This window comes from Triturus cristatus, chromosome 5_1 (assembly GCF_964204655.1).
Source record: "Triturus cristatus chromosome 5_1, aTriCri1.1, whole genome shotgun sequence".
Taxonomy (NCBI): domain Eukaryota; kingdom Metazoa; phylum Chordata; class Amphibia; order Caudata; family Salamandridae; genus Triturus; species Triturus cristatus.
The window spans coordinates 379064070-379089816 of NC_140587.1; the positions used below are offsets into that span (position 1 = coordinate 379064070).

The following is a 25747-nucleotide window of genomic DNA, read 5'->3' on the forward strand; positions in this document are numbered from 1 at the left end:
ATTGCTAAGTCTTTGTACTCTCTAATATTACCTTAATGAACTCCTGCACCTCTTCAATAAAGGTAAGCAGACTGAACTGGCCATTATGCAGAACTTTCATCTTAGTAGGATGCATGATAGTGCTCTGAGCCCCCCGTCCCGGTGGAATGCTGGGAGCAGGACCTTGAAATCCTTTCTCCTGCGGGCTGAATCCATGGTCATATCTGAGAAAATTTGAAAAGAATACTCATTGTTCCAGTTGATCGCTTTTGCCTGTATTGCCCTTCTTAGGACCCTCTCCTTAACCCAGAAAGCAGGCAAAATTATTCAAGAATGTGCAAGGGTATTTGGAGTTGGCCAAGTGTTTAGCCGGCATGCAATGCACAAGTACAATTGTTAGATCCTGCGGATAATCAGGGAGGGCAACTCCTCCTGCTTTTTTTTTTAAGAGCCCCTAGCTGTTTCACGATCTACTGCATTGACTCGGAGACCCGGGTCAACCTTTGCCTGCAATCGGTGATGCACTGTTACATTATTTCCATCTTATCGAGAGATTGTGATACTTTCCCCTAAAGGTTGGACAACTGGTCAGTAACCTGCCTAGATATTACTTGTTGCATATTTTTCAATTATTTTATCTCGTCAAGAATCTCACATAGAATACCTTGAAGGGCTGGGGGTAGATTTGATACTTTAGAATCGTCAGCTAGTGTGGAATCCTCTCTATGGATCGAGTGAAATAAATCCACAATTGAGATTGAAGGCTCATCCCTGGAGTGGGTCTGAGCCTCACGATCTGCTTGCTCACTTAGTGTATCAGAGCTTAAAGATGCAAGAGGTGTTCGCTCCATACCGGAATCTGGGCCCTGCACAGATGTATTGCTTGTAGCACTGGGATTCTTGTTATTAAGAAACAGGGGAAAGAATTCCAAAGCTATTTATGTGAGACTCAGTTAGACTTTGTGGCCCATCGAGCCTCAGAGATATCTTATTGGGGTCCACAAGTGGACCACCCTGTGCCCCTTGTCTCTGTTTCTCATGATTTTTTAATTTATCCTCTATTGTATGTAATGCCTCCTTCTCAATATTCTCCGCGAATTGCTCCTCTCCTACAAGTGCCGCCCTTTGTGCCTTGCTGAGTTAGGGGCCATTGATCATACCAATATCTTGCTCAGCCGCTTGTGGGTCTTGGATCTCAAGCAGCTGAGCAGCAGAGTTACTTTGCGATAGCTCAGACTGAGTCTGCTAGCTCGGACCCTGACAAGCTTGACAACAGAGCTTCGTGGGGATTCATCACCACTGTCGCCTTACTTCTGCTAGATCGATTCATGCCAAGACCTTCGAGCCACCCCCACGAGAGTTACTTATTTAGTTTACTGCTTCCTTTAATTGCTTTCAGTGGCATGCTCTGCAACTATTTAGTTTGATGCTTTAAAACCAGAAATTATAGAAAAACCCGAATGGACCCCCTGACAAACAGAAACCAGCTTACTTCTGCATGATCCATAGTGCTAGAAAGGATAGACCATCTTTGGGGTAGAGGGGCAACAGGAGTGATCAGCTTTGTTGCAGGTGGGGAACCAACCAAATGCCCTGCTTCAGCTCTCGGTTTTCCAATAGTCAAGACTCGCAGATCTCCGTGGTCAGGCTGGAACAGCCAAACCCAGCTGTGGCTCATCTCGGAGCACTGAACCATATGTCTCTTGAAACTCTTGCCAAGTATAATGGCCTCAGTGTGCCGATATCAGGGCAGCCAAACCCTGCTTTCTCAGTTGGACCAGAAAGCATTAGTCTCATAATCTAGCATGCTGTCGGACTGCTGCATGGTGACTGTATAACCTGGCCAGTTTGTATTTTAATTTCAATATATTTATTGGGTTTTTTACTCTTTTTTAAGAGGTGTAGGGTGGGAAGATATAAAAGTTATGATAGGGTCAAGTTTTTTATATGTGATTGATTAATTGATAATGTTTAATTTTACTATGGTATTTTTGTAAATATTGTGCAGTTTTTGATTGATGTTTTATTAGTATGTGATTTTTTTATTTTGTCTGTGGAATGATTTTTGCTGTAATATTTATTTTTGCTTTTACAGTATTAAATTAATTACATTCTTTTGCAATTATTTTTAAATATTGTAAAAGCGTTGTACTTAAGTAAGCCCATGCCATTATGAGTAATTTTACTTTTTAGATTTTTTCATTTTATATTTTAAAGTTGTTTTTATTTTTTCTTTCTTACGAACATAGTATTCATTTTTTCTATACCGTATAATTGAATATGTTTATTTTGTATTAAATAATCTTAATAAATGTTTTTAACTTTTACTGTTATATGTAATTCTTTCAAAGTCCAACGCTTTCCCTACTAGTGCTGAGACTGGAGTTGGAATAGTAAATCAAACCTCTCCGAAGTCTAGCGCTCTCCATACTTTTGCTTAGACTGGAGTGGGACTAGTAAATTTAACCACTCCAAAGTCCAACGCTTTCCCTACTTTTGCTTATATTGGAGTGGGAATAGTTAATAGAATTCCTCTGAAGTCCAACATTTTTCCACTGCTGCTTAGCGTGGATTTTTGCTATTGATTATAATGTTATTTTTTTTTATATATTAGGTTAAGAAATGTTTACATAGTTTATAGAAAAATATTTTACTATATTTCTTTAGGTAATAAATGTTTTTATATACAGTGTTCTAATGAAAAAGTTTTAAATGACTAAGTTATTATTAATATACGTTGTATGAATTGTTTGTGTTTCTAAATTTAGTGTGCAGTATAAATAAACAAAATGTATTTTATTTTCTTGTATCTAGGTTACATATTTTTGTTGGGAGTACTTATGTTTGTTAATTTTAATGTATTGTTAATATTCAAAATTCAAATATTTTAAACATTGTTTATTGTTGACATTTTTGTAAATATTATATATATATATATATATATATTTATTATTATTTTATTGTAATATGTTTCTTTAATAATTGCAAGTATATTTTTAAACATTATATATATATAGTACCTTATATATATAAGATACTTAATAAATATATATATGTATCATGTTTAAAAATATACTTACAATTATTAAAGAAACATATTACAATAAAATAATAAAGTGCTTTAAACACACTAATTTAAAGTTGATATTTATTTAAGAAAACAATATTTTTGCCTAATTTGGTTGTTAATTTTACAAAGGATATTTTTGAATCAGCATTTTTGTCAATTACATTATAAGTATATGACTACAATATTTTGTTAACGATATTTTTTACATATTTCTGTCACTCGATATTTATGATCACGTTATTCAGTCAATGATAATCTACATTATGGTACAATTACAAGATTGTTACTATTAAACTAAACAAATGCATACTTAGGTAAACTTTATTCATACATTATACCTTCATTGTCTTTCAATTCCATTTAAAAGTCTTATAATTCAATTTTAATATTTGTATTCTAATAGTTTAAGCACACATAGGGGTTACAATTGAAATATATTGCGAAACTAAACAAAAATGTAACATGATTCTATACCTTCATTATTTTGACAATAAATCTACATATTAGAACATAAAACTAATAAAAGCACAGCACAATGGGCATTGCCCCATTTTATTTGGTGATAAGCCCCAACTGCAGAAGTTCTGTTACTCCTCATCCTAGGAAGTCCAAATCAAAATCAGTTACAAATAGCACACTCTCTAATTACTGCAACCAGCTGCAAAGGAAGCTAGTGGGTCCACAAAAGGCAGCCATGATTAGCTGCCAAACGACAATCAGGGCCTTATTAGGCTCCGGCCACAGAAACCTCCCCATCAATTTGGCTTCTCCTAAAAATGAATTGTCTTCTGCTCTACCTGAGAGGCTAAGGTAAATTGGGGCCGCTGGGGCAGTTTCTTCCCTTTTTTACCAATATGAGACAATATTCAAATGAAGTAAAATTTCTTATTTTCCATTTAAATGAAACACCTCGGTTTGTCAGTCTTTGAAATATGAGAACTGTGTCTAGTATGCAATTACGACACTCGTGATTTCCACCAAGAATGTTGAAAAAATGTGAAGAACAGTGATGGGATTTAGTGAAACTAAGTACTCAGAATTGGGCTGCTCTCTTTTAGTACATTATGTAAGTCTTAATATAAAGCAAGCATTCATTATATTAATTATTTGTAAAACTATTTTGATTCTAGAAATAAAATGGTATTCCATTAGTTAATATAATATAATACAATATAATATAATATATTGTGATTTAATATAATAAACTGTAATATATTATAATATATTGTTATAAAATAAAAAATATTATGATATAATATTTTGTGATATAATATAATCTATATAATATAGTGTCATTAAATATAATATAATATGATATTATATAATATAATATACTCAAGGTGAGAATTTTAAAGCCGAAGGATGGACATTTTGCTTTCTTCCTGTGGGGCACTTTTGATTGGTGTTTTCCAGTCTAGTGAGGTGCGAGTGTTCAACTATTGGGTGCGTTTTGTAAAGTGAGGGTCCGTTGGAGTTCTACTTAACTATTTCAAGAGGGAGTTTTGGTGATTCTAAAAGGAAAGGTAGTTTAGGGTTTTAGTAGGATGGAAATGATGAGGGGTACTTGAGAGTTCGGAAGAGGGGTGTTAGGATTTCATACCTGGTGTATTTGCCACCACTCTGTACTGAGATGCATTGCTTCAAAATGAAAGTTTAAGAGTTGAAAATGGTGGAAATTACTTCATGGAACGGGGCAGCGTCTGCGCCGGGTGGAGTGTCAGTCTTCAGGGATGGGATGTCTTGGGGCTGGGGTGAAACGGTACAGTTGTAAACATTTGAAGTAAGTGGCTACACCCCAGCTAAAGCCGTATGTGTCTGTGCCAGGGAGAATACGCGCATTGTAATATACAAGTTTTTATGCAATAGCCATTTAAATCAGGGGAACACCCTATTTCACCAGATGTTCCTGGCAAAAAAAACATTCGAAATGTAAATAACTTTCCTCGAGCTTAGTTAGCACTTTGGCGCCCCGGCCCTGCTCATTTGCTGCCCGGGTCCGGCGTTGCTTCACTAAGAGCCCCGGGCGGCCCCGACGCGAGTCCCCGCCTCGTCCCCCCCCCCCCCCCTCACCCGACCCCCCAACACATCCCCAGTCCGCGCCCAGGTCTCCCACCCTGGGTGTAAGTGCTCCAGTCCGGTGGTCCCCGCCGAGCTCGCCAAAGAGAGAGGCGTCTGAGGGGGGACTTAATTTGGAGCTGCGAGCAGGCAGTCATTTAACTAATTGGGCTTTAACGAAGCCCGTGTTTATACGATGGGCGGTCACAGAAACACATCCCGTGATTTCCAAGTGATGTGGACCCCCCCAAGTGAATACTGTTGGTACTGCTGTCTCCCAAGCCTGGCGCGCGGCCCCTGTCCGCGAGGAAGGTTGCGTTTTCTGTTCATCTTTCTCCTACACTTGTGGCAACCGCATCTCGATGCCGTTGCAGTGGGTTTTTGTCTAAAGTTTACAACAGGTGTTGTGAGAACGGAGTGGACTGCTCCATCTCTTTCCCTAGGGGTTCTCTGATTCCCATGTTAAGAGTTCAGTTCTCATCCTACATGCAAAGGTACTGTCTGTCCTGCACACTGCTCCCTGTGGGCGAAGCTGGTCACGCCGCGCTTGTGCACTCCGCGTGAGCCCCTCTTTAACATGCAGCAGCCCCCCCCACCCCACCTCCTGTCGCCGCCCGTGCAGCCAGCACGCAGTGCCCCGGCCACACCGCCACATGCGCCGAATTGTGGGAATTAAATAACTCCCGCGTGAGGCGCCCCATCTGCCCTCGTCCCGTCCCATCCCATGCCCCCTCAGATGGGAGGGACGAGCGGACACCTTCAGGAAAAGAGAGCGGAACCTGTGCCATCTCCCCCTACACCTCGACCCCCCCCCCCCCCCCCTCCATCAATCACACACAGGAGAAGCGCAAGAGCAGTGTATTGCTCCAGGGTCTGGGATACGGCGCACACTGTGCGCACCAGGCCGCTTGCCCCGTCATCTTCTGGGCATCCCATGCGCAGGTACAAAGGAGTGTGGGTGGTAAGGTCTCCAGCCTCAGCTAGGACTCGGCACAGGGGTGTGGACGGGACGTCACGGGAGGAAGGCAGCATCCCTTGCGCCATTGACACACCAGAGTTACAGGTGGGAAGCTCCTGACATAAGTTCGTATCGCTGCTACCAAAGAGGTACTGTGGTGCGGTCCCACCACCCGCAGGCTAGTCTGAACAGGGTCAAAATAAGGCACAGACAGGGTTGCGGTGCAGTACGAGGAGGACCCCCACCTCCTTTCACTGTGTCACGTGGATAGAAGCCCACTGAGAGGGCTCGCACATAGCGGTTCCCGGCGTGGTCTGCCTCTGTTACTGACGCGTCTGGTCCAGGGACTGAGCGCTACTGATGCAGCCGGCGCGAGGATCGGAGACGTGGGCGACTGCAGGGCTAGAGGACCTCTGATCTATTGGGCGGCTCTAGGACCCCGCGGAGGAGTGCAGACCACCGCCTAGGCTAGCACCTCCTCCTGCACTGAGCAAAGCGCCGTGTATTGACCGTGCTGCCATCACCTCTCCGTGCTGTGCATCTCGTGGCTAGAGCCGGTACCATCGCAGCATCCTCAGCTCCGCATCCTCCCCGTGCCGAGCGTGTCACTGGCCAGAAGAGGGCTTCTGTCGTCGGCCACGGGACAGTGCCAGCTGTGAGGCGCGGCTATAGGGGCGTCCCAGTGCGGTGAAGGTCCCAGGGCTCTGGGAATGAACTTTGGGAGACAGGTCTCTGCAGTGGACTCGTCTTTTTACATTGCAGAAAGTTGCAGTCCCGGCATTGGGCACCCAAAGTACTTGGAGACACTGGGCATCCATCCCTGGATTAATGCGCACGTGGTGTGAGGCGCGCCGCCCCACACACCACCTGTCTATTCTGGAATCAAAAAGAGAGTCCGAGGAGGAAGCCGGACTCCGGTCCGAGGAGGTGAGTTAAATTGAGGCTATCCATCCACCTGCGGAGAGGGGGTAGCCCTGGGCATCAGCTGGGAATGAGAGACGACTTCGGAGGCGCCTCATTTACTTGACAAATTACATTTCCACACATAATCACCTCAACTAATTGCTTTGCGGAATATTAAATTGTAATGGGGGCAGACCTGACATTTTTACTCCGTGACATATTCCACATGTACCCGATATGTTCTTCCCGTGACGCTCGTCTGATTGAAGAACTGGTTTGCGTGTAGTGCATTTTACAAACTTATGTTTCTCCCCTAGGAGAGGAGTTTGGAGTCGGAGGGCGCCCTGGACTCACGCTGACTGGCATGCCGCGCGCCATCACCTGTCTGGATTCTCCGGCGTCTGTGTCCACCTGATGTGGCGACCTGTCCAGCGGAGGCTGCTGCCCTTAAGACCTCGACTCCCCCGCACCAGGACACTGCCCATCCCCTGACCCCCCGGGTCCGCTCCAAGCCCAGTACAGACCTCGGGCCGCCGAGCTCACCCTCTGCCCCGATGCAGTTCCGACTTTTTTCCTTCGCTCTGGTCATCCTGAACTGCGTGGATTACAGCCAGTGCCAGGGCACCCGCTGGAGGCGAAACAAGAGAGGTAGGTGCTGCAGGTGGTGGGGGAGGGGGTGCACAGTGAAGGGGCCATGGGAGCCTACGTTCCAATAAAGGGTCACCCAAAGGGGGGTGGGGGGCTCTGCTCCCAATGAGTGAGCACCACTGCATGCCACCGGAGACACGAAACTAGCATCTTTTAACAAGTATATATTTATCTAGCCTCGGTCACCTTCGCGTGTTTGTTGAAACCCATCTTTGTATGCACATGTGCGCGCGCAAATGCATTCTCTGCAGGCATCTGTGCTGACCACATGCGCACAGGTCTGAATCCTAGGGGGCCTCAGTCCTTAATTCCTGTGTGACCGATTAAAAGAGGACCACTATGCGGGCACTAGCGCTAGGAAACTCCTTTGGTTGAAGTGTGCGCTACAAACCCGTCCCTTGTATTATGCGTGCTCATATGAACGGGGAAGGAAGCACTCAATTGCACACTTGTCCTATGGCACGTGTAGCGTGTACACCTACGATAGTTTCAGTGTCCAAAGTTTGGGAATTCGAAATGTTTGCATTTTCTCTTTTTCCGAGTAAACCAAGACATAAAGTGCACGCCATGTATCAGCGTTTGCTCCCCTTTCTGGTACAGGAATGCGCGGTGGCCAGCCATGCCACATAGACCCGATGTTATGAAAACGTAAAGCGGTGAGCTGTGCCATGTCTGGCCACCAGACCTGACCACGCCAAGAAAACACTCCCGTGGTAATGCTGCACAATTCATTTTACACGCCATGAACGGAATGACATTTTGAATGCGTTTCTATACAGCTACAAAACCGTTCTGCCAGAGTTTCGAAACACTAGCCAAAGTTGATCAATCTGAAGCATCTTGCAGTGAAAAGTTGCTCTCTGCGCTGCCTCTGGCCTCTCGTTTGCGGGGCAGCGCGCGCCTGGCCCGGGTATCATGGGTGCTGGAAGGTGAGCTGAGCACCCCACTCCCCCCCTCCCGCCGCATCCCTCGGGGATCACCTGCGACACGTCCCTGCAGGCTCTGCGTCCCCACGACCCTGCCGTGTCGGGAAACGGCTGCTACATCGGTTCCAAAGTGACGGTCACTCATTTATTATAGATCAGTGCGCGTGGAGTTATCGATGAGCATCCGCGCCGCTCGCCGTGGATGGGGACACAGGGGAAGTTTGGAAATCAATGCTGCGCTCTAGACTGATGGTGCCCGGGGTGTGCGGGTTGCATTTCCAGCAGACGCTTCGAGTGCTGCTGGCACTTGAGGGGGGCAGGCGCAACGGGTCCGTCTCAGGGGCCAGCAGAACTTTTATGACCTCGGGGTCACTCTGAAAACCACAGTGATTTCCGTTACCCAAGGGCGTAATGCCGACCCTACAGCCCAGAGGGACCTAACCCATCATAGGGCCCCCCTATCCAGGCAAATGCCTAATAATATGCCCGAGATATAGGAGTCTCATAGGCCCCTCACCGCATTCTACAAGGGGCCCATCACGTTGCTTTAGTAGTGCTGTCACCGTCCCCACGTTTGCTTCAGGGAGCCCTTTCAAAGACGCCTCATGCGCTGCTGCGGCGAGAGGGGCCTCTCCGGGCGTCCAGCTGTGCTGCGCCTCCCCCCGAGGTATCATCCGCGCTTCTGAGATATCGCCCGGATGAGCGGCCGTCTCTGCTGCTGCCAGCGTGATCAATAGCGCGGGCTGTATCATGTCAGCTAATTGCAGGGGATAATGAAGCTCGTGTCCCTCAGAGAGACGGCTCATGTAACCGGCGTATCGATCCCATGTTCGTGCCGGCGGTGGCTTGTGAACATCAGTACAGCGATCTCGCGCAGCTCGCCTAGATAAACAGCGCACTGAGTCTGCCCCAAGCTTACAGGGCGCAGTAGAAGAAGTCACCCACACCTGGGCTGTCTGAGGATGAAACAGCAAGTGCCACTCAGGATAGCAAAGCACCAGAGGGGGACTATCCACTCATGACCTGCCGTAGTAACAAGGCAGCAGAGAGGGCCACCCACACATGGCCTCCCTCACAGTAACAAGGCAGCAGTGAGGGCCAGCCCTGGCATTAACAAGGCAGCAGTGAGGGCCACTCACACATGGTCTCCCTCACACTAACAAGGCAGCAGTGAGGGCCAGCCATGGGCCAGCCCTCAGACTAACAAGGCAGCAGTGAGGGCCAGCCATGGGCCAGCCCTCACACTAACAAGGCAGCAGTGAGGGCCAGCCACATAGTCTCCCTCAGACGAACAAGGCAGCAGTGAGGGCCAGCCACACACAGCTTCCCTCAGACTAACAAGGAAGCAGTGAGGGCCAGACACATAGTCTCCCTCAGATGAACAAGGCAGCAGTGAGGGCCAGCCATGGGCCAGCCCTGACACTAACAAGGCAGCAGTGAGGGCCACCCACACATGGTCTCCCTCACACTAACAAGGCAGCAGTGAGGGCCAGCCATGGGCCAGCCCTCAGACTAACAAGGCAGCAGTGAGGGCCAGCCATGGGCCAGCCCTCAGACTAACAAGGCAGCAGTGAGGGCAGCCACATAGTCTCCCTCAGACGAACAAGGCAGCAGTGAGGGCCAGCCACACACAGCTTCCCTCAGACTAACAAGGCAGCAGTGAGGGCCAGCCACATAGTTTCCCTCAGATGAACAAGGCAGCAGTGAGGGCCAGCCAAGGGCCAGCCCTGACACTAACAAGGCAGCAGTGAGGGCCACCCACACATGGTCTCCCTCAGACTAACAAGGCAGCAGTGAGGGCCAGCCCTCAGACTAACAAGGCAGCAGTGAGGGCCAGCCACATAGTCTCCCTCAGACGAACAAGGCAGCAGTGAGGGCCAGCCACACACAGCTTCCCTCAGACTAACAAGGTAGCAGTGAGGGCCAGACACATAGTCTCCCCCAGATGAACAAGGCAGCAGTGAGGGCCAGCCATGGGCATTCCTCAGAAGAACAAGGCAGCAGTGAGGGGCAGCCATGGGCCATCCCTCAGATGAACAATGCAGAAGTGAGGGCCAGCCACACATGGCTTCTCTTAGACTAACAAGGCAGCAGTGAGGGCCAGCCATGGGCCATCCCTAAGATGAACAAGGCAGCAGTGAGGGCCAGCCATGAGCCATCCCCAAGACAAACAAGGCAGCAGTGAGAGCAAGCCATGGGCCATCCTTAGACGAACAAGGCAGCAGGGGGTGCCAGCCGTGGACCATCCCTAAGACGAACAAGGCAGCGGTGAGGGCCAGCCATGGGCCATCCCTAAGACAAACAAGGCAGCAGTGAGGGCCAGCCACATACAGTCTGCCTCAGACGAACGAGACAGCAGTGAGGGCCAGCCACATATGGCTTTCCTCAGACTAACAAGGCAGCAGTGAGGGTAAGGCATACAATATCTCCCTCAGACTAACAAGGCAGTAGCGGCAGTCACCCACACATGGTCTTCCTATAAGGCAGTGGGTCCACCTACACATGGTGTGCCTAAACCTGACAAGGTGTAAGGGGACCACACGGGACCAGCCTCAGACTAATATGGCTGCAGTGATAGCCAGCCATGTATGGACTCCAGGGATGGACTGGCGTATAAGGCAATCAGGCAGTGCCCAATAGGCTGGTCTGACAGACAAGTGTGTGGGCCGTGTGTTAGTATTTTGTGGGCCTGTTATGCGGCCAAAAAGGGCAATTTTATTTACTGATATTACCACAAACAATGTCAACAGCAAGCAGAAGTGTATGCAAACTCCCATAACTTGCAATATACACATACAGCATGCTTTAACTGGTTAAATAATGGCCTGATTTGCAAATGTCGGCCACTTTTTTAGGTATCTCGTTTGCTAATGGGGCCGCTTTTAGTTTGGTGCCCGGGCCTTTTTTTTGTCCCAGTCCGACCTTGATTGGTCTATTTCAAACCTCCAAGGCAGCAGAGGGGTGATCAATACATGGTCTGTCTCAGACCAAAGCAGTAGTGGCACTCACCTACACATAGTCTCCCCATAAAGCAGTGGGTGCTGCCACACATGGTCTGCATCTGACTAACAAAGGCATCGCAGGCAGCCACAGGGCCTGCCTCAGACGAACAAGGTTGCAGTGGTATCTCGTTACAAGTGGTCTGTTTCAAGGCAGCAGTGGGGCAAACACCACATACTCTTCCTCTGGCTAATAAGGCAGCAGTGGGTCCAGCTACACAGTCGTGCCTCCGAATAACAAGGCAGCAGTGAGGGACAGCCATACAATAATCTGCCTCATACTAAAAGGGCAGCAGTGATAGTAGGACTCACCCAGCTCATGGTCTGTTTCTAAGAAGGAAACGATAAGGGTCACCCATGCATGGCTTGCCTTTTTCTAACAAGACAACAATAGTAGAACCCACCCACACATGGGCTATCTCTCTGAATACAGCAGTGGTTCTCACCCACACAAATAGCATCATTCTGACAAGGCAAAGCAAGAGTCACTAAGATATGGCCTGCCTAAGACTAACAAGGCAACAGCAAGGGCAACCAAGACATGACCTGCCTTAGACTAACAAGGCACCAGCAAGGGTCCCCAAGATATGGACTGCCTCAGACTAACAAGGCATCAGCAAGGGCCACCAAGACATGTACTGATTCTGCGTGGGGGTTTGAGTAGAACAGGAAGAATGGTGCTCAAACTAGTTTGTGACAAAGTATAAGATACCGAAAGTTTCTATGGTGCTACCAGGTCAGAGGGAAAAATCCAATAACCCCTGTGAGTGTGTGGGTGAAAACCCACACTGGAAACTTGAAGCAATGTCCCAGGCACACGTTAGGAGTGGAAGTACAAAGGTTGTAATTCTTGTAAGGCAAAACAAGCTGTGGTCGACACCAGTAAGTTTCTTAGGTTGAATTTAATCATAGAGCGAAAAGGAAAACAACCAGCCGACATGTGTTTCGTCACATGGGAAGTATCCTGTGACTTCTTCAGGGCTGTTCGGAAGGCATTCAAAAACGTGCGTGATCACTGAGCCGGTGATAGTTCCAACCCTGCCTAATTGGGTATTGTATCAAAGATATCGGTATACTGATAGAAGTGGGTAACGCGAGGGGTGGACTGGATATGTCACTACCCCGGGAGTCCAGGATCCAGTCAACGTAAGCAAGCACTGGATCCGTCTCGCATCCGGAAAGCGAGATGGATCCAGTGCTTGCTCATCCTGAACCACGGCCCAAGGTCTTCACGTAAGGCAGGCTTATCCGCCGGCTTACGTTGACTGGATCCTGGGCCACCAAGACATGGACTGCTTCAGACAAAGAAGGCAACGGCCACAAAGATATGGCCTTCCTTACACAAACAAGGCAACAGCAAGGGCCACAAAGACATGGCCTGCTTCAGACAAACTAGGCAACAGCAAGGGTCACCAAGACATGGCATGCCTCGAACAAAAGGGGCAACAGCAAGGGCTGCCAAGACATATCCTGCCTCAGACAAACAATGCAATAACAAGGGTCACCAAGACAAGATCTGCATCAGACAAACAAGACAACAGTGCGGGCACCCAGACATGGCCTACCTCAGACTAACAAAGCAATAGCGAGGCTCACCGTGACATGGCCTGCCTCAGACAAACAAGGCAAAACACACAGGTGCAGTGATTCCTTTTCTAACAAAGCAAAAATGTGATTCGCCCAAAAAGACACACTAGTTTAAGATGTTGGGGCAAAGGTTTACCTAGACATTGTCTGTCTGTAGTGTTTAATGCAGCCACTAGGGATTCGTCGTCCATCACCGGCATGGTATCAGAATCTTCAGCTGCCTAGGATGCATACCATAGTGTTTAATGCAGCCACCAAAGATTCATCGGCCATCGCTGGCATCGTATCAGAGTCTACAGCTGCCTAGGATGCATACCATAGTGTTTAATGCAGCCACCAAAGATTCATCGGCCATCGCTGGCATGGTATCAGAGTCTACAGTTGCCTAGGATGCATACCATAGTGTTTAATGCAGTCACCAAAGATTCAGTGGCCATCCCCTGGCATGGTGTCAGAATCTTCTGCTGCCTAGGATGCATCCCGTAGTGTTTACTGCAGCCACCAGGGATTCATCGGCCATCGCTGGCATGGTATCAGAATCTTCAGCTGCCTAGGATGCATCCCGTAGTGTTTAATGCAGCCACCAAAGATTCATCGGCCATCGCTGGCATGGTATCAGAGTCTACAGTTGCCTAGGATGCATACCATAGTGTTTAATGCAGTCACCAAAGATTCAGTGGCCATCCCCTGGCATGGTGTCAGAATCTTCTGCTGCCTAGGATGCATCCCGTAGTGTTTACTGCAGCCACCAGGGATTCATCGGCCATCGCTGGCATGGTATCAGAATCTTCAGCTGCCTAGGATGCATCCCGTAGTGTTTAATGCAGCCACCAAAGATTCATCGGCCATCGCTGGCATGGTATCAGAGTCTACAGTTGCCTAGGATGCATACCATAGTGTTTAATGCAGTCACCAAAGATTCAGTGGCCATCCCCTGGCATGGTGTCAGAATCTTCTGCTGCCTAGGATGCATCCCGTAGTGTTTACTGCAGCCACCAGGGATTCATCATCCATCACTGGCATGGTATCAGAATCTTCAGCTGCCTAGGATGCATACCATAGTGTTTAATGCAGTCACCAAAGATTCATCGGCCATCGCTGGCATGGTATCAGAGTCTACAGTTGCCTAGGATGCATACCATAGTGTTTAATGCAGCCACCAAAGATTCATCGGCCATCGCTGGCATGGTATCAGAGTCTACAGTTGCCTAGGATGCATACCATAGTGTTTAATGCAGCCACCAAAGATTCATCGGCCATCGCTGGCATGGTATCAGAGTCTACAGCTGCCTAGGATGCATCCCGTAGTGTTTACTGCAGCCACCAAGGATTCATCATCCATCACTGGCATGGTAACAGAATCTTCAGCTGCCTAGGATGCATACCATAGTGTTTAATGCAGTCACCAAAGATTCATCGGCCATCGCTGGCATGGTATCAGAATCTTCAGCTGCCTAGGATGCATACCATAGTGTTTAATGCAGCCACCAAAGATTCAGTGGCCATCCCCTGGCATGGTGTCAGAATCTTCTGCTGAGTATCATGCATTCTATAGTGATTGGAGGCAGCATCAGCACTTCATGGACTCTCATTGGCAGAATGCCAGCTGCAGGATACCTCTTGCGATGCATGCCCTAGTGTTTAAGGCCACCACCAGGGATTCATTGCCCCATCACTGACATGATATCAGTTTCTTCTATGATGCACATCAGCGATGCATGGGCCATTGCTGACATGGTATCAGTTTATTCTGCCTTCTGCAATGTAATCAGTAATGCTAGGGCACAGAGCAGACATCAGAAATAGAGGGATGCAATGGACATGTTGTTAGCCAGTCAGTCAAAAAACTTTATTTCGGCCACAAGGGCCATAAAAGCAGAATACAATACAACAATTTATATGTCGAAAGCAAGAGCAGATCACATTTTAACCACCAAAACAGAATAAAATAATCAAATTAAAATTTTCACATTATTAAAAATTGGTGGAAAGTTTCCTACGCTGAAACCATACAGCATTAAGAAAGCGTGAAACTGCGAACACGTTGTTAGCATTATGTGCCTCTGACCATGTATATAGAAGTGTTTAGAGAAGGTGTCAACATTTCCTGCACCATCACTGATAAGTTGTCAGCACCCCCTGCTTCTTGTTGAATTCTAGAGTACTTAGAGCAGATGCAGTTCATGGGCCACCCCCCAGTTATGTCAGCATTTTCACCCTCACAAAATGTATCCCATAGTGCTTGGAGCAGATGCTAGCGGTTCATGGGCCACCCCTGCTATTTTAGCATCCTTGGTATCCCACGATACAGAACAGAGTAGTCAGAATAGACGAGCTATCCCTTCAGAAGAGATCGGCTGAGGTACAGGTCTTTGAGCTGGCTTTTGAATTTTATGAAGGAGGGGTTTGTCCCAGTCCATATCAGGACAAACCCCTGATTCATAAAAGTCAAAAGCCATCTCAAAGACCTCTACCTCAGCCGATCTCTTCTGAAGGGATAGCTGGCACTCAATCTTGCCCAGTAGAGTATACAGTCATGCTGACAAGAAGACTTTTACATCACCTACCTCTTGACTCGCGTCAAGAATTAATCTGTTTACTATTGTTTTACACTGTTATGAGATTGATACCTTTGTCCTCCCTCCCTGTTAAGTACTTGTCACGAATCACTGTAGTTACTACTGTGTTTATATTGTCTCACTTTATTAATGATTGCTACGTGACAAAAGGTTGTAAAGCGCTCCGATACCCTTGGGTCTGGCCAGAGCTATATAAAAGTCAGTAAATAAATAAATAAGATGTCAGCAGTTCATGGACCATCTGGGACAGCTAAGGACCAATACACCGCACCACCAGAATGCTCCCTACTATTTATGTCAAATCATTGCCCACCTCTCTGGGCTAGCTGTCCAACATCCCAGTATTTAGAATTATACAACAAAAAAGAAAGAGGTGAGGTTTTGCAACCAAATGCAAAGAATTTTTTTTACAATGCAAGTAATAAAGTTCCAGAAATTTCCAGCTGGTGCTGTAAAAGCAGTCCTTTATTAGCTGTCTCTTCATGATGAAGCAGCCAAGACAATCAATGTGTATCGCTCATACAAGAGCTTCACCGGGGCTTATAATTTGCGCATCTTATATGATCACAACTCTGCAGTCATCTATACATCTGACTCTGAAATGGGTGATTGGGCACATTCTCACAAAAAGATGTTCTCAATATGCCGAAATGCAGTGTACGGTGTCTGGCCCATGAGTCCTTCTTTTGAACTGTCATAGAGACTCAACCTCCCTTGATGCACACCAGAGTGTTAGTAGCAGATGTCAGCAGTTCATGGACCATGACTGTTATGCCAGCGCCCTCAGCCTCCCACGATGCACACCAGTGCTCAGAACGGATGCCAGCAGTTCGTAGACCACCCCTTTTATACCAGCATCCTCATCCTCCCGCGATGATTCCCAGAGTGCTTGGAGCAAATGTCAGCAGTTGACAGACCATGCCTCTTATGCCAGCATCCACAGCCTTCCATGGTGCACAGCTGAGTGCTTGAAGCCAGTGTCAGCAGTTCATGGACCATGCCTATTACGCCAACATCCTCTGCCTCCCAGGATGCATAGCAGAGTGCTCGGAGCAGATGTAAGCATTTGATGGACCATGCCTGTTTTGCCCTCATCCTCCCACGATGCACAGCAGAATATTCAGAGCAGATGTCAGCAGTTCGAGGACCATCCCTGGCCAATAGCAGGTATTGTGGATTCACGACCTCCCTTCATCTCTTCGAAGGCTGCAGCTCACTCTGGGTTTCCCACGTGGGCTTCCATGAATGTTGTCTTTGTACTTCTGCCTCCGTTTCTCAAGCAAAATCATTGGGTCATCATGGTGCGGCATCATTGTGTTCTCTCGCCCATGGGAATTTAGCCTAATTTCTATTCCCCCCTTACTAAGAAAACAGATCAGGTGTTACCACCTTGAGTGTGTGCACACGACTCACCAACGTGCCATGCACTCCTGGAGCCTTGCTTTTTAGGACTTCTTAAATCCCTTGGGCCTTTATGCCAAGGAGTCCTTTTCAGCGAACCACTCCATGTATTTTATTGAAATGCTACATTTTGCATGTGGGTCTTTACAACCTTCAGTTGATTGGGTTGTCCAAGTTGGGTTGACAACAAGCTGACATGGAATTGTGGAGCTGGCACGGACAGTGCGTTAAACTGAAGTGCTTCAAAGAGCAGAGCATGTACCATCAGTTCCAGGAGAGCTGGGCAACTTTTGGGACATCACTAAGAATGACCGTTCACGTGTCCCCCCCCCCCCCCCCCCCCACAACAGATGTTTTGGTGCAGTCCACGTCTCTGTATGGAAATGAAAGCAGTGCTTCCAAATGACCCGACAATCTCTGCCAACAAAGGGTGTACTGTGTCTTTAATTAAATGTGGAACTACTTATCGTGCTGGCCAGACAGTGGAGGGCAATGCTGGTGTTTTTACAACACGGCTTAAGTAGTGCATTGTGGGAGGACTGACATGAATAGAGATCTAACTCAAGGGCTTTGAATGAGCCCCACTACAAGAGCGTAAGCTGCTTTTAATTGCTCTCATGTCCACTGAAGGATCCTGCGGGCGCGGGTGGCGCACACTGAACAATTGACTTGGACCAAAGGGGAGCAAATGAAATTGGTTCTTGGGTGGACGTTTGGCTAGCAGCTACGCCAACCCATTATTGACACTGGACACAGTGGAGAGCTCCCTGTAATGCTCTTAACTCCCCTCTCACTTTCTGAGGGGTGGGGGCGGGGAGGGGTTCACGCGCCTGTGGCGGACTTTTCCCTCGTAGGATCTGATTCCGCGCGCAGTAGACCTGTCTGAAGTGCCATGTCTGCGACATTGATACCATCTTAGGACATTGCGCACACGATTCCAAGACACAGCCTTACCCATTTCGGGATCAAATTCCCCAGTTACGCAGAAGTTCTCCGAGGCTCACCTGCAAGCCATTAAGCAATCACTGTGGGGCACTGGCGGCGAGCGCGCGCCTGGCCTTTTCCTCGCTTTATTGCATGATCTCAGATGCAGTGTAATATCATTTGCGTAATGAAATAACATTCTGGCAGAGCTGGGCCTCTGCAGTCAGTGGAAATCAATTGCATCCACTCAGAATGGAAAACACATCTATCACTTAACTTTAACTAATATTTCACTTTGAAAGCGGCGGGCGGGGCGAGGGAGTTGCAGCGGGCTCTCTGCACTGCATGGCGCGAGCCATGAGTGGCATGAGCTGTGGGAGAGAGTTGTAGATTTGCTTAAGGAACTCCTCACGCTCCGGGACAGCATATTATGGCACTGAGAAGTTTGAATCAAAAAGTAATACATTTTTTTTTTTTTAAATGCAGATTTTGTCTTGGAACTTGTGTAACATATAGCACCCAAAGCAGTTTTAGTCTGATGGCTCAGTGGACTAACTTACCTAGTGCAGGGATCTGTGTTTGAGCACGGAGTCACAGATTCAAGTTCCAGGGGGTTAGTCAGCCATTCATCCTTCTAAGGTTGATAACATGCGCACAATTGAGTTCTGTAACAATAAACGTCTTATATCTATCGATAGAGCCAAGAAGTTCCCCGAAGTGAAGGTAAGCCAGAGACGTTTTATGGCCAGGTCAACATGGGCAATTGCCCAAAGCCCCCACATTTTAACCCCCCCCCCCCCCCCGGAAAGTGAACCTCCCCCTATTAGAGCTCTGTCTAGTCTACTTATCTAAACCTTCCTCCCTCCCTCTCTGTCTACACCCTGTATCTCCCTCTCTCCACCCAGGATCATCTTAAGGATTTTTGGGGTCCCGTCAATATACATTACAACTGTTGTTTGTCGCCCTGTTAAAGTTGAACGTAGCATTGTTTGGCATCATGCAGGCTTGAATTAGTAGTAACAGGGTAATCAAATTCAAATTTGTTCCACACAGTGGCCCCAAAATATGTCTTATGTGGGGCCTCCAAAATTCTTGAAATGACACTGAGATAAGCTCTACATATACACATTGTGATACAGTGGTTCGGTTCACAGCAAATGGTTTGTTGAGACCCTCGCGGGTATGTAGTGCGCCTTACAAATGCTTGATTGATTGATTGATTGTTGGAAACATTGGCCAGAATCAACAGGGAGGCATCCCTGGTTGAGAGGTTGGAAAATTAACTGGTTAAGGAGGACCGTGTAGACGGCGTGCGAACAGCATTTGCATTGTTTGCATGGATGTCACAGACCCGCCAATTTCGAAATATTCTTTGCAGTGTGAGAGAAGGGGGAAGATCCTTGGAAGGGAGGGGGGGGGGGGCTTTAGTGCTGGGATTGCTTGGGAAGCACTTCTACCCTCCCCAGACTCTGCCAAAACACGCTTGTCAGTCTGCCACTGACTCCCAGGGATGTTTCACACCTTGTGATGGACATTGACTGTGCAGCGGCTCCACGCACGAGCTGGAAACCCACTCATTGCAGGGGTTACCAGGCCACCCTTTGGGTCAGTGTGTGATAACTGAGTATCACCGAGTGAAGGGAGCTGGTATCGAGTGACACATAGTGGCGCAGTGTATGTTTGCAGGTCTGATGTCAGAATGTAAAAACCTCACTGAACATGACATGTGTGACTACAGAGCCCTCACCAGAGGGCCTAAAGTGAGGGAACACCAACACACTGTGGCACTGCTGCCTGCGTCCATGGCACGTCCTGGCACTGCTCTTTCAAGGCACTGCACTCCTGCTTAGAGGTGCAAGGATCTTAAAGTGAAACAAAAGCAAGTTTCTGCTTGAACTTGGATATTAAAAGTACTGTCTCACCCTAGGCCTACCCTACAGCGCAGGAAAAATATCAATACATAGCGCCTGTTTCCTAGCCCTGAGAAGGTATCTAGGCATTATTCAACATGATATTTAGTTATCCTGACCTCAAAATGGTGCTCTGGGATGTGCCAGGGCCCTGGTTTACTGATCTAGAACTGCAGATAGTCAGTGTAGAGCGTGTCAGCAGGATTTAAATGCTATTAACATATCACACGTTGCATAAAACGTGCTTGAACAATCTGCGTAACCCGAAGACGGGCTGGATTGATTTAGGTAGGGACTAGAAAAGAATGCCATAAACATGTTGGCCATATTATCTGAGAGCACAATGCCCCTCACTAAATGAGTGAGGGCAAACGTATCCAGAGTGTTGACTACAGCGTTGATAGGAAATGTAGCTAGTGAGTGATACAGGATCTAATGAGACACCCGCAACGTATATTATGTCTTTGTTTTTTATTTGATATATTTGTATAGTGCGGAACCAGCAACGTGGGCAATCGAGCACTTCTCATAAAACTGGATAAATACATACAAGACAGTAATCTAGATGGGGACAAGGTTAAAAAGAATGGATTATAACACAACGGATCACAAACGCAGCCAATTCAAACTTCTCACAAAGAACATACAAAGCCTTACATGACACTCTCACCAGCCCACCAGACACCCACACTCTGCCTCACACTTACTCACACACCCCTCCGGCATCCACAAAAGCAGAGCAGGAGGCCGTTCATTCTCCTACAATCGCACCCAACACATGGAACAACCTCCCACAGAGCCTTCTCCTCACTTCTTGAGTTCCATAAGAGGCAAAAAGACATGGTTCTTCAAATAGGTCTGTGAGAACTACATGCCTGCACAACTGCATATCACCTGGATACCCTCATGGGTGATTAGCGTGCCATACAAGTCGTCATACCATGACATAACAGAAATGACTGTGCGTTCTGAACAACTGGGTTTTACATTTTTGTCTGAAGGTTGTCAAAGTAGTGCTGAGTCTCAGATCTTCTGGAGAGAAATTCCAATGAGCGGAAGCCGCTTCCCATCACTGTTAACAGGTGGGTGGGAGGGGTCCGCATAACAAGGAGTCGTGGCAAGGCCAGTGCCAATCCCATGAACTGTCCAGGGAGGCTCACACCCAGAATAGTCCTTATGATGTCGATGGACACAAGGCGAGCACTGCCTAAAAGTAGACTTTCACTTAGATGCTCTAGATTTGGGGGTGCTTGAGGGGGATATTATGATGCTCCGTTCGACTTGCAGGTGTGTGTGGATCCATTAGAACTTCAAAACTACTGGGGAGGCAGGGGCAGCTGGGTTCACTTTCCTAGTGATGGGACATTGAATGGTCTCATATATCTGAAAGTCATTTTTGGCTGGCATTTCCCTGAAATTTGCAGACCTGCAAAGTTTTTGGGCAATAACATGCCGATTTTGGTTATTTTTGTTTTTTTAGACCCTGTTCAATTCCGCAGGTTTGGCCTGCCAAAATTGAGTGAAGTGTGAGCTATTTAGCATACCTGTTAATTACTGGGAGTTGTAATACCACCCAACTCGCAAGTACGACCCCTGCACAAACAGGGGTTTGTGAACCCATGTGCAGGTGTTTGTAAACTTAGAAAACTCTGAATCAGGGCCCAAGTACTTTTTTCAAGAGTTTATTCTAGTAGTTTAACAACCACTCTCAATATGCAGTTACCAAGACATCTGCTTTCCAGCAGAGGCACCTTGGTTGCCCCCTTTATGAATGCCTCTGTGGGCTGTATTTAGTAGTTCAAAATTACTTGTGATTATTTTGGTCAGCTGTTATGTCAAATCTCATGTAGAGTGAATGACCAATGGCATCCCATAAATCGGCAGCGTTGTAGCAAGGGTGCCATAGGCCCCAATGCAGGAAAGGAAAATGACCAGAATACCCTCTGGTTGGTTCATAAAAAATAGGCGTAAGTTACACCACGGCCCCAGTGCCACTGCATCTACTGAGAGGTACGCCCCTTCACACCTGCAATTGGAGCTATACATTTGGATTGCAAATTTGTAATCATTTGTTTTCAAAATGGTCTGGAAGGTTTACTAGGAGGGTAGGCTGTGGTTGTGTTTGTGAGAAAATAATTCAGCAGTTGGGGCTGGACTGCTCCTATTGGACCAGGAGTAAGTCTGATTTGCATATGTCTGGTATCTATTTAGAGTTGCTTAATGGGCAACCAAAAGAAGGACTGGAATGTGGCCCAAGTTATTACCCGTGACTAAGATTAATTTAAACGTTCAACCCATCATTTCTTTGTTTTTCTAAGTGAGACACCCTAAGTGCGATGAGTATGCCCAGACGTTGGTCCCAGCTCCTTGTGTTATTGAACTCAAGCTGCCTCTCACAGATCAGGCCCAACGAGGCTGACACCTGTCTGGGATTGCTTGTGTTTCTGTCTGGAAGGGACCTGAGGTTGGACTGTTTCTATTGGAGGAGGACCAAGGCTGGTTTGCATATCACTGCTCCCTCTTTAGAATGGGACAATGAGCAGAAAACCTATGGATGGAAATGCAGCCGAGTAATATTACCAGTGTCTGAGATTAGCCCAAGCATCCCACCAATCACTGAGAGGCAAACACGGCACAAGCAGCTAAGTGCATAATCCTTTCCTTTCAAGAGCTTTAAAGCACGGCTAGGCACGCTTTCTGCACTACAGACGTGTGAACCTCGGCGATGACTCACAAAACATCCGTCTCAACAGCGGGACTGTCTGGGTCCGCCTGCCCTGGAGCCCTGAGCCCCACCTGCGGTGCTCCTGAGTTTGGGCTGTGGAAGGTAGTTCTCCCAGCAGAGATTATCCGCAGGTGGAAGGATGGCTTCTTACCCACCCTGTAGGTTCATCTACCCACCAACTTCATATAACTGTAGACCGGCAACTTTCAACGCTGTCCTGATTTCGAGGAATGCCTCTAAAATCCCGGTCCACACCGGTACCTCACTCCTAGCGGGCTACATTGGCTGAGCACCTTATCAATATTTAGTGATGACGCAGTTTATTCTGGGATTTATGTCACTGTCATCTATTGAAACAGTACCGGTCAGTCAGTGAAAATCGACTTGTCTCTTACTGTAAATCGGCGCGTGCCCGGAAAGGATCATAATGTATACACGCATAAAATATACATGGTTAAAAAAAATAAACATAGATCTAAGACAGCCGTGCATAAGTGAGCCCAAATGTCTCTAGAAGTGCCCTCTACGTGCGTGACGTATGTCAGGATCGTGAAATGAGCACAGCTGTGGGTTGGGGGTAGTGGTAGGAAGGTGAGTGTTTCGGTAGTGTAACCTAGAAAGTAGACCAGGGTTGTGGAAGGGACCAGCAGTGTGCTAGGTAGGTCAGGATTACGCACGCAAAAACGCTTTTTTAGTGAGTGAAAAAATGTGTTGTGCACAGTTCTCCGAGTGCATGTCATAAACTGGAATATTAAGGACACAGGTAGTGCAGAATATGCTAAATTACATGAATTAAACTAATGTTAGAAGAAACGTAAAAAGGAGAACATGTCTAAAAAAATATTGATTTTAGTGGAAAATTATGAAAGTGTATAAAACACTGTAAATTGCTGACGTTTCCTAATCCAACATTGAATAAAATTTACTATGCCTACATTATTTACGTACGTCAATAGATATATTGGTGTGAAACAACTTTTAACACGAATGACATACATTTACGTGCTTATACATTTACGTGCTTAATTTGAATAATGTGTAACATTTTCAAGCTATTCACAGAAAATGTATGTGAATCACCAAAATATCATGTTATGCTTACTATTTTTATCATGTCCCTTTTGAATTTGCAGCTTAGTTTGGTTGATGTCACTCACTCATTATAATGCATAAAGAGAATGAATCAGCATAGAGAATAATCAAATAAGTCAGACTGGAAGTACTTTCTGTCTCAGTGGCGCTTCCTTTTAATCCCAATATTTGCAAAAATACATATTATTCCTTCTAAGGAAATATGATGGAGCAACAGTGTTACTAAATTGAACTATATCATGTTAGAATGTATTGTATTATTGAATCCACTGATATTAAAGTCAAGTGTTATTAGATAAACTTTGTTGCCAGCTAATACAACAGAGAGGCAGAGCATGCCCTGTCTGTTTGCATATTGCCGGGTCCAAACTGGGTTGGCGTAGTGGGCAAAAGAACGATGGATTCAACCCAGATCTTTTGACTGGGGGAGAATGTTTGCATTGTCAGCATTCCGTCCATCATTTGTTTGCTGTAACACTTTTCGCCCTAAGTGGGATGGGTATGCCCAGACGTGGGTCCCTTGCTCACTGTGCCACTGGATTCAAGCTAGCCTGGCTGAAGAAGGGTAACATACCCTGAAACCGGTCCCAGGATGCTTGTTTCCGGTCCAGGGAGGACCTGGCCTGGCAGTTCGGTCCAGACTGTTCCCATGGGGCACAGGGTCAAGACTGATTTGCATATGGCCGGGTCCAAACTGGGGTGGTGTAGTGGGCAAAAGAACAATGGATTCAACCTAGATCTTTTGACTGGGGGAGAATGTTTGCATTGTCAGCATTCCGCCCATCATTTGTTTGCTGTAACACTGTCTGTTTGCAAGACGTATTGTTAGCTTACAATGGGCGTAGCGCCCACCCATTGCTTACCATTGGTTGGCTTCATTGTTACTCGCATTTGCTTGCTTCCTATTAATTTGTATGTGTGGTCTTTCCATCTTTTTTTTTTTTTTTTTTTTTTTAAACAAACTTTATTAGGTCACAGAACACAATGCAGTCAATCCCCGTCCCCCATAGTCCTCCCCCCAGCCAAATCAGGACATCTTGCAATAATCACCCCGGCACATAAGCTACCTCTGTACAGCAGTGGTCTTTCCATCTTCTAACTGTGTTTGTCCATCCCCTGAATCATGAACGCATTACTTTGTCTTTCACTGCTCACTTTTTCAGGCAGTAGTTTTTTCTTTTCATTTAATTACACGTGTTTTACAACTGTCTCCCTCGGTTGCTTCTCTCCCTCTGCTGTGCTCAGTGTTCCTCTTTCTTGCCCATGTGCTTCTCCTTTCCTCTCCTGCGTTGCCTTCTCACCAATGTGCTTTCTACCAACCAGTTCAATTTTTCTGTCTTTGGTTTGATCTCCCCACCCTCACACCTCTGTTTTGCTTCCGCCCACTACTGGTGCCCCCATGTGTTGGTTCTGGCCCTCATCCTTTGAATTGTTTCTGCCCTCCATGCACGCCAGTGTTGCTTTCTTCCTGAGCATCGGTTCCCTCAAGTATTACTTCCCCCTGAGTTGCTGCCTCCTCTCTTCCACATTAAAAAACGCTTCCACCAATTATTTTTTCTTTTTAAATACTGATCCAACTCGGATCGGTAAGTAACAAGAAAGAAACCAAGGCTTTGCCATTTTGTAGGTGCACGCACACAAAGTGATGCAGCTGGACATGTCAAAAGCTTTTTTAGGTTTCGCCTAGGCAGTGGTTGCGCTATCTCTTCGAGACATGCAGAATTCCACTTTCCACCCATCCTTTTAAATGGCTCCTGTTACTGTCCTTTGTAAATGGTGGCTTTTCATTGGTCAATAGGCGTAGTAGTTCCTCCTTAGTACTGCCGTTTCTCTTGTTGGAACCTCCCCCGAGGACTGCCCTTGTTACATGTATTGTTACTCTAGATGTTGTACTTTCAGCTTTGAAGCGCTATTTTGTTAAATCACTTTCTCCTGCCCACTGTTGCAGGCAGGACAAGCTCTTCCCCAACGCTTTTTTTACTTAATCAGTG

The 25747-nt window shown here is 46.8% G+C and overlaps 1 protein-coding gene across 1 annotated transcript in view; it reads left to right on the forward strand.

Moving 5' to 3' along the window:
• Nucleotides 1-6854: 6854 nt before the first annotated feature.
• RSPO2 (R-spondin 2) overlaps nt 6855-25747 on the forward strand; it is a 375735-nt gene continuing 356842 nt past the window's right edge. The window contains exons 1-2 of the mRNA XM_085605093.1: nt 6855-6989; nt 7283-7613. Coding sequence (XP_085461219.1) covers nt 7520-7613 — 94 coding nt within the window. The 5' untranslated portion in view covers nt 6855-6989; nt 7283-7519. The remainder of the gene's footprint in view (nt 6990-7282; nt 7614-25747) is intronic.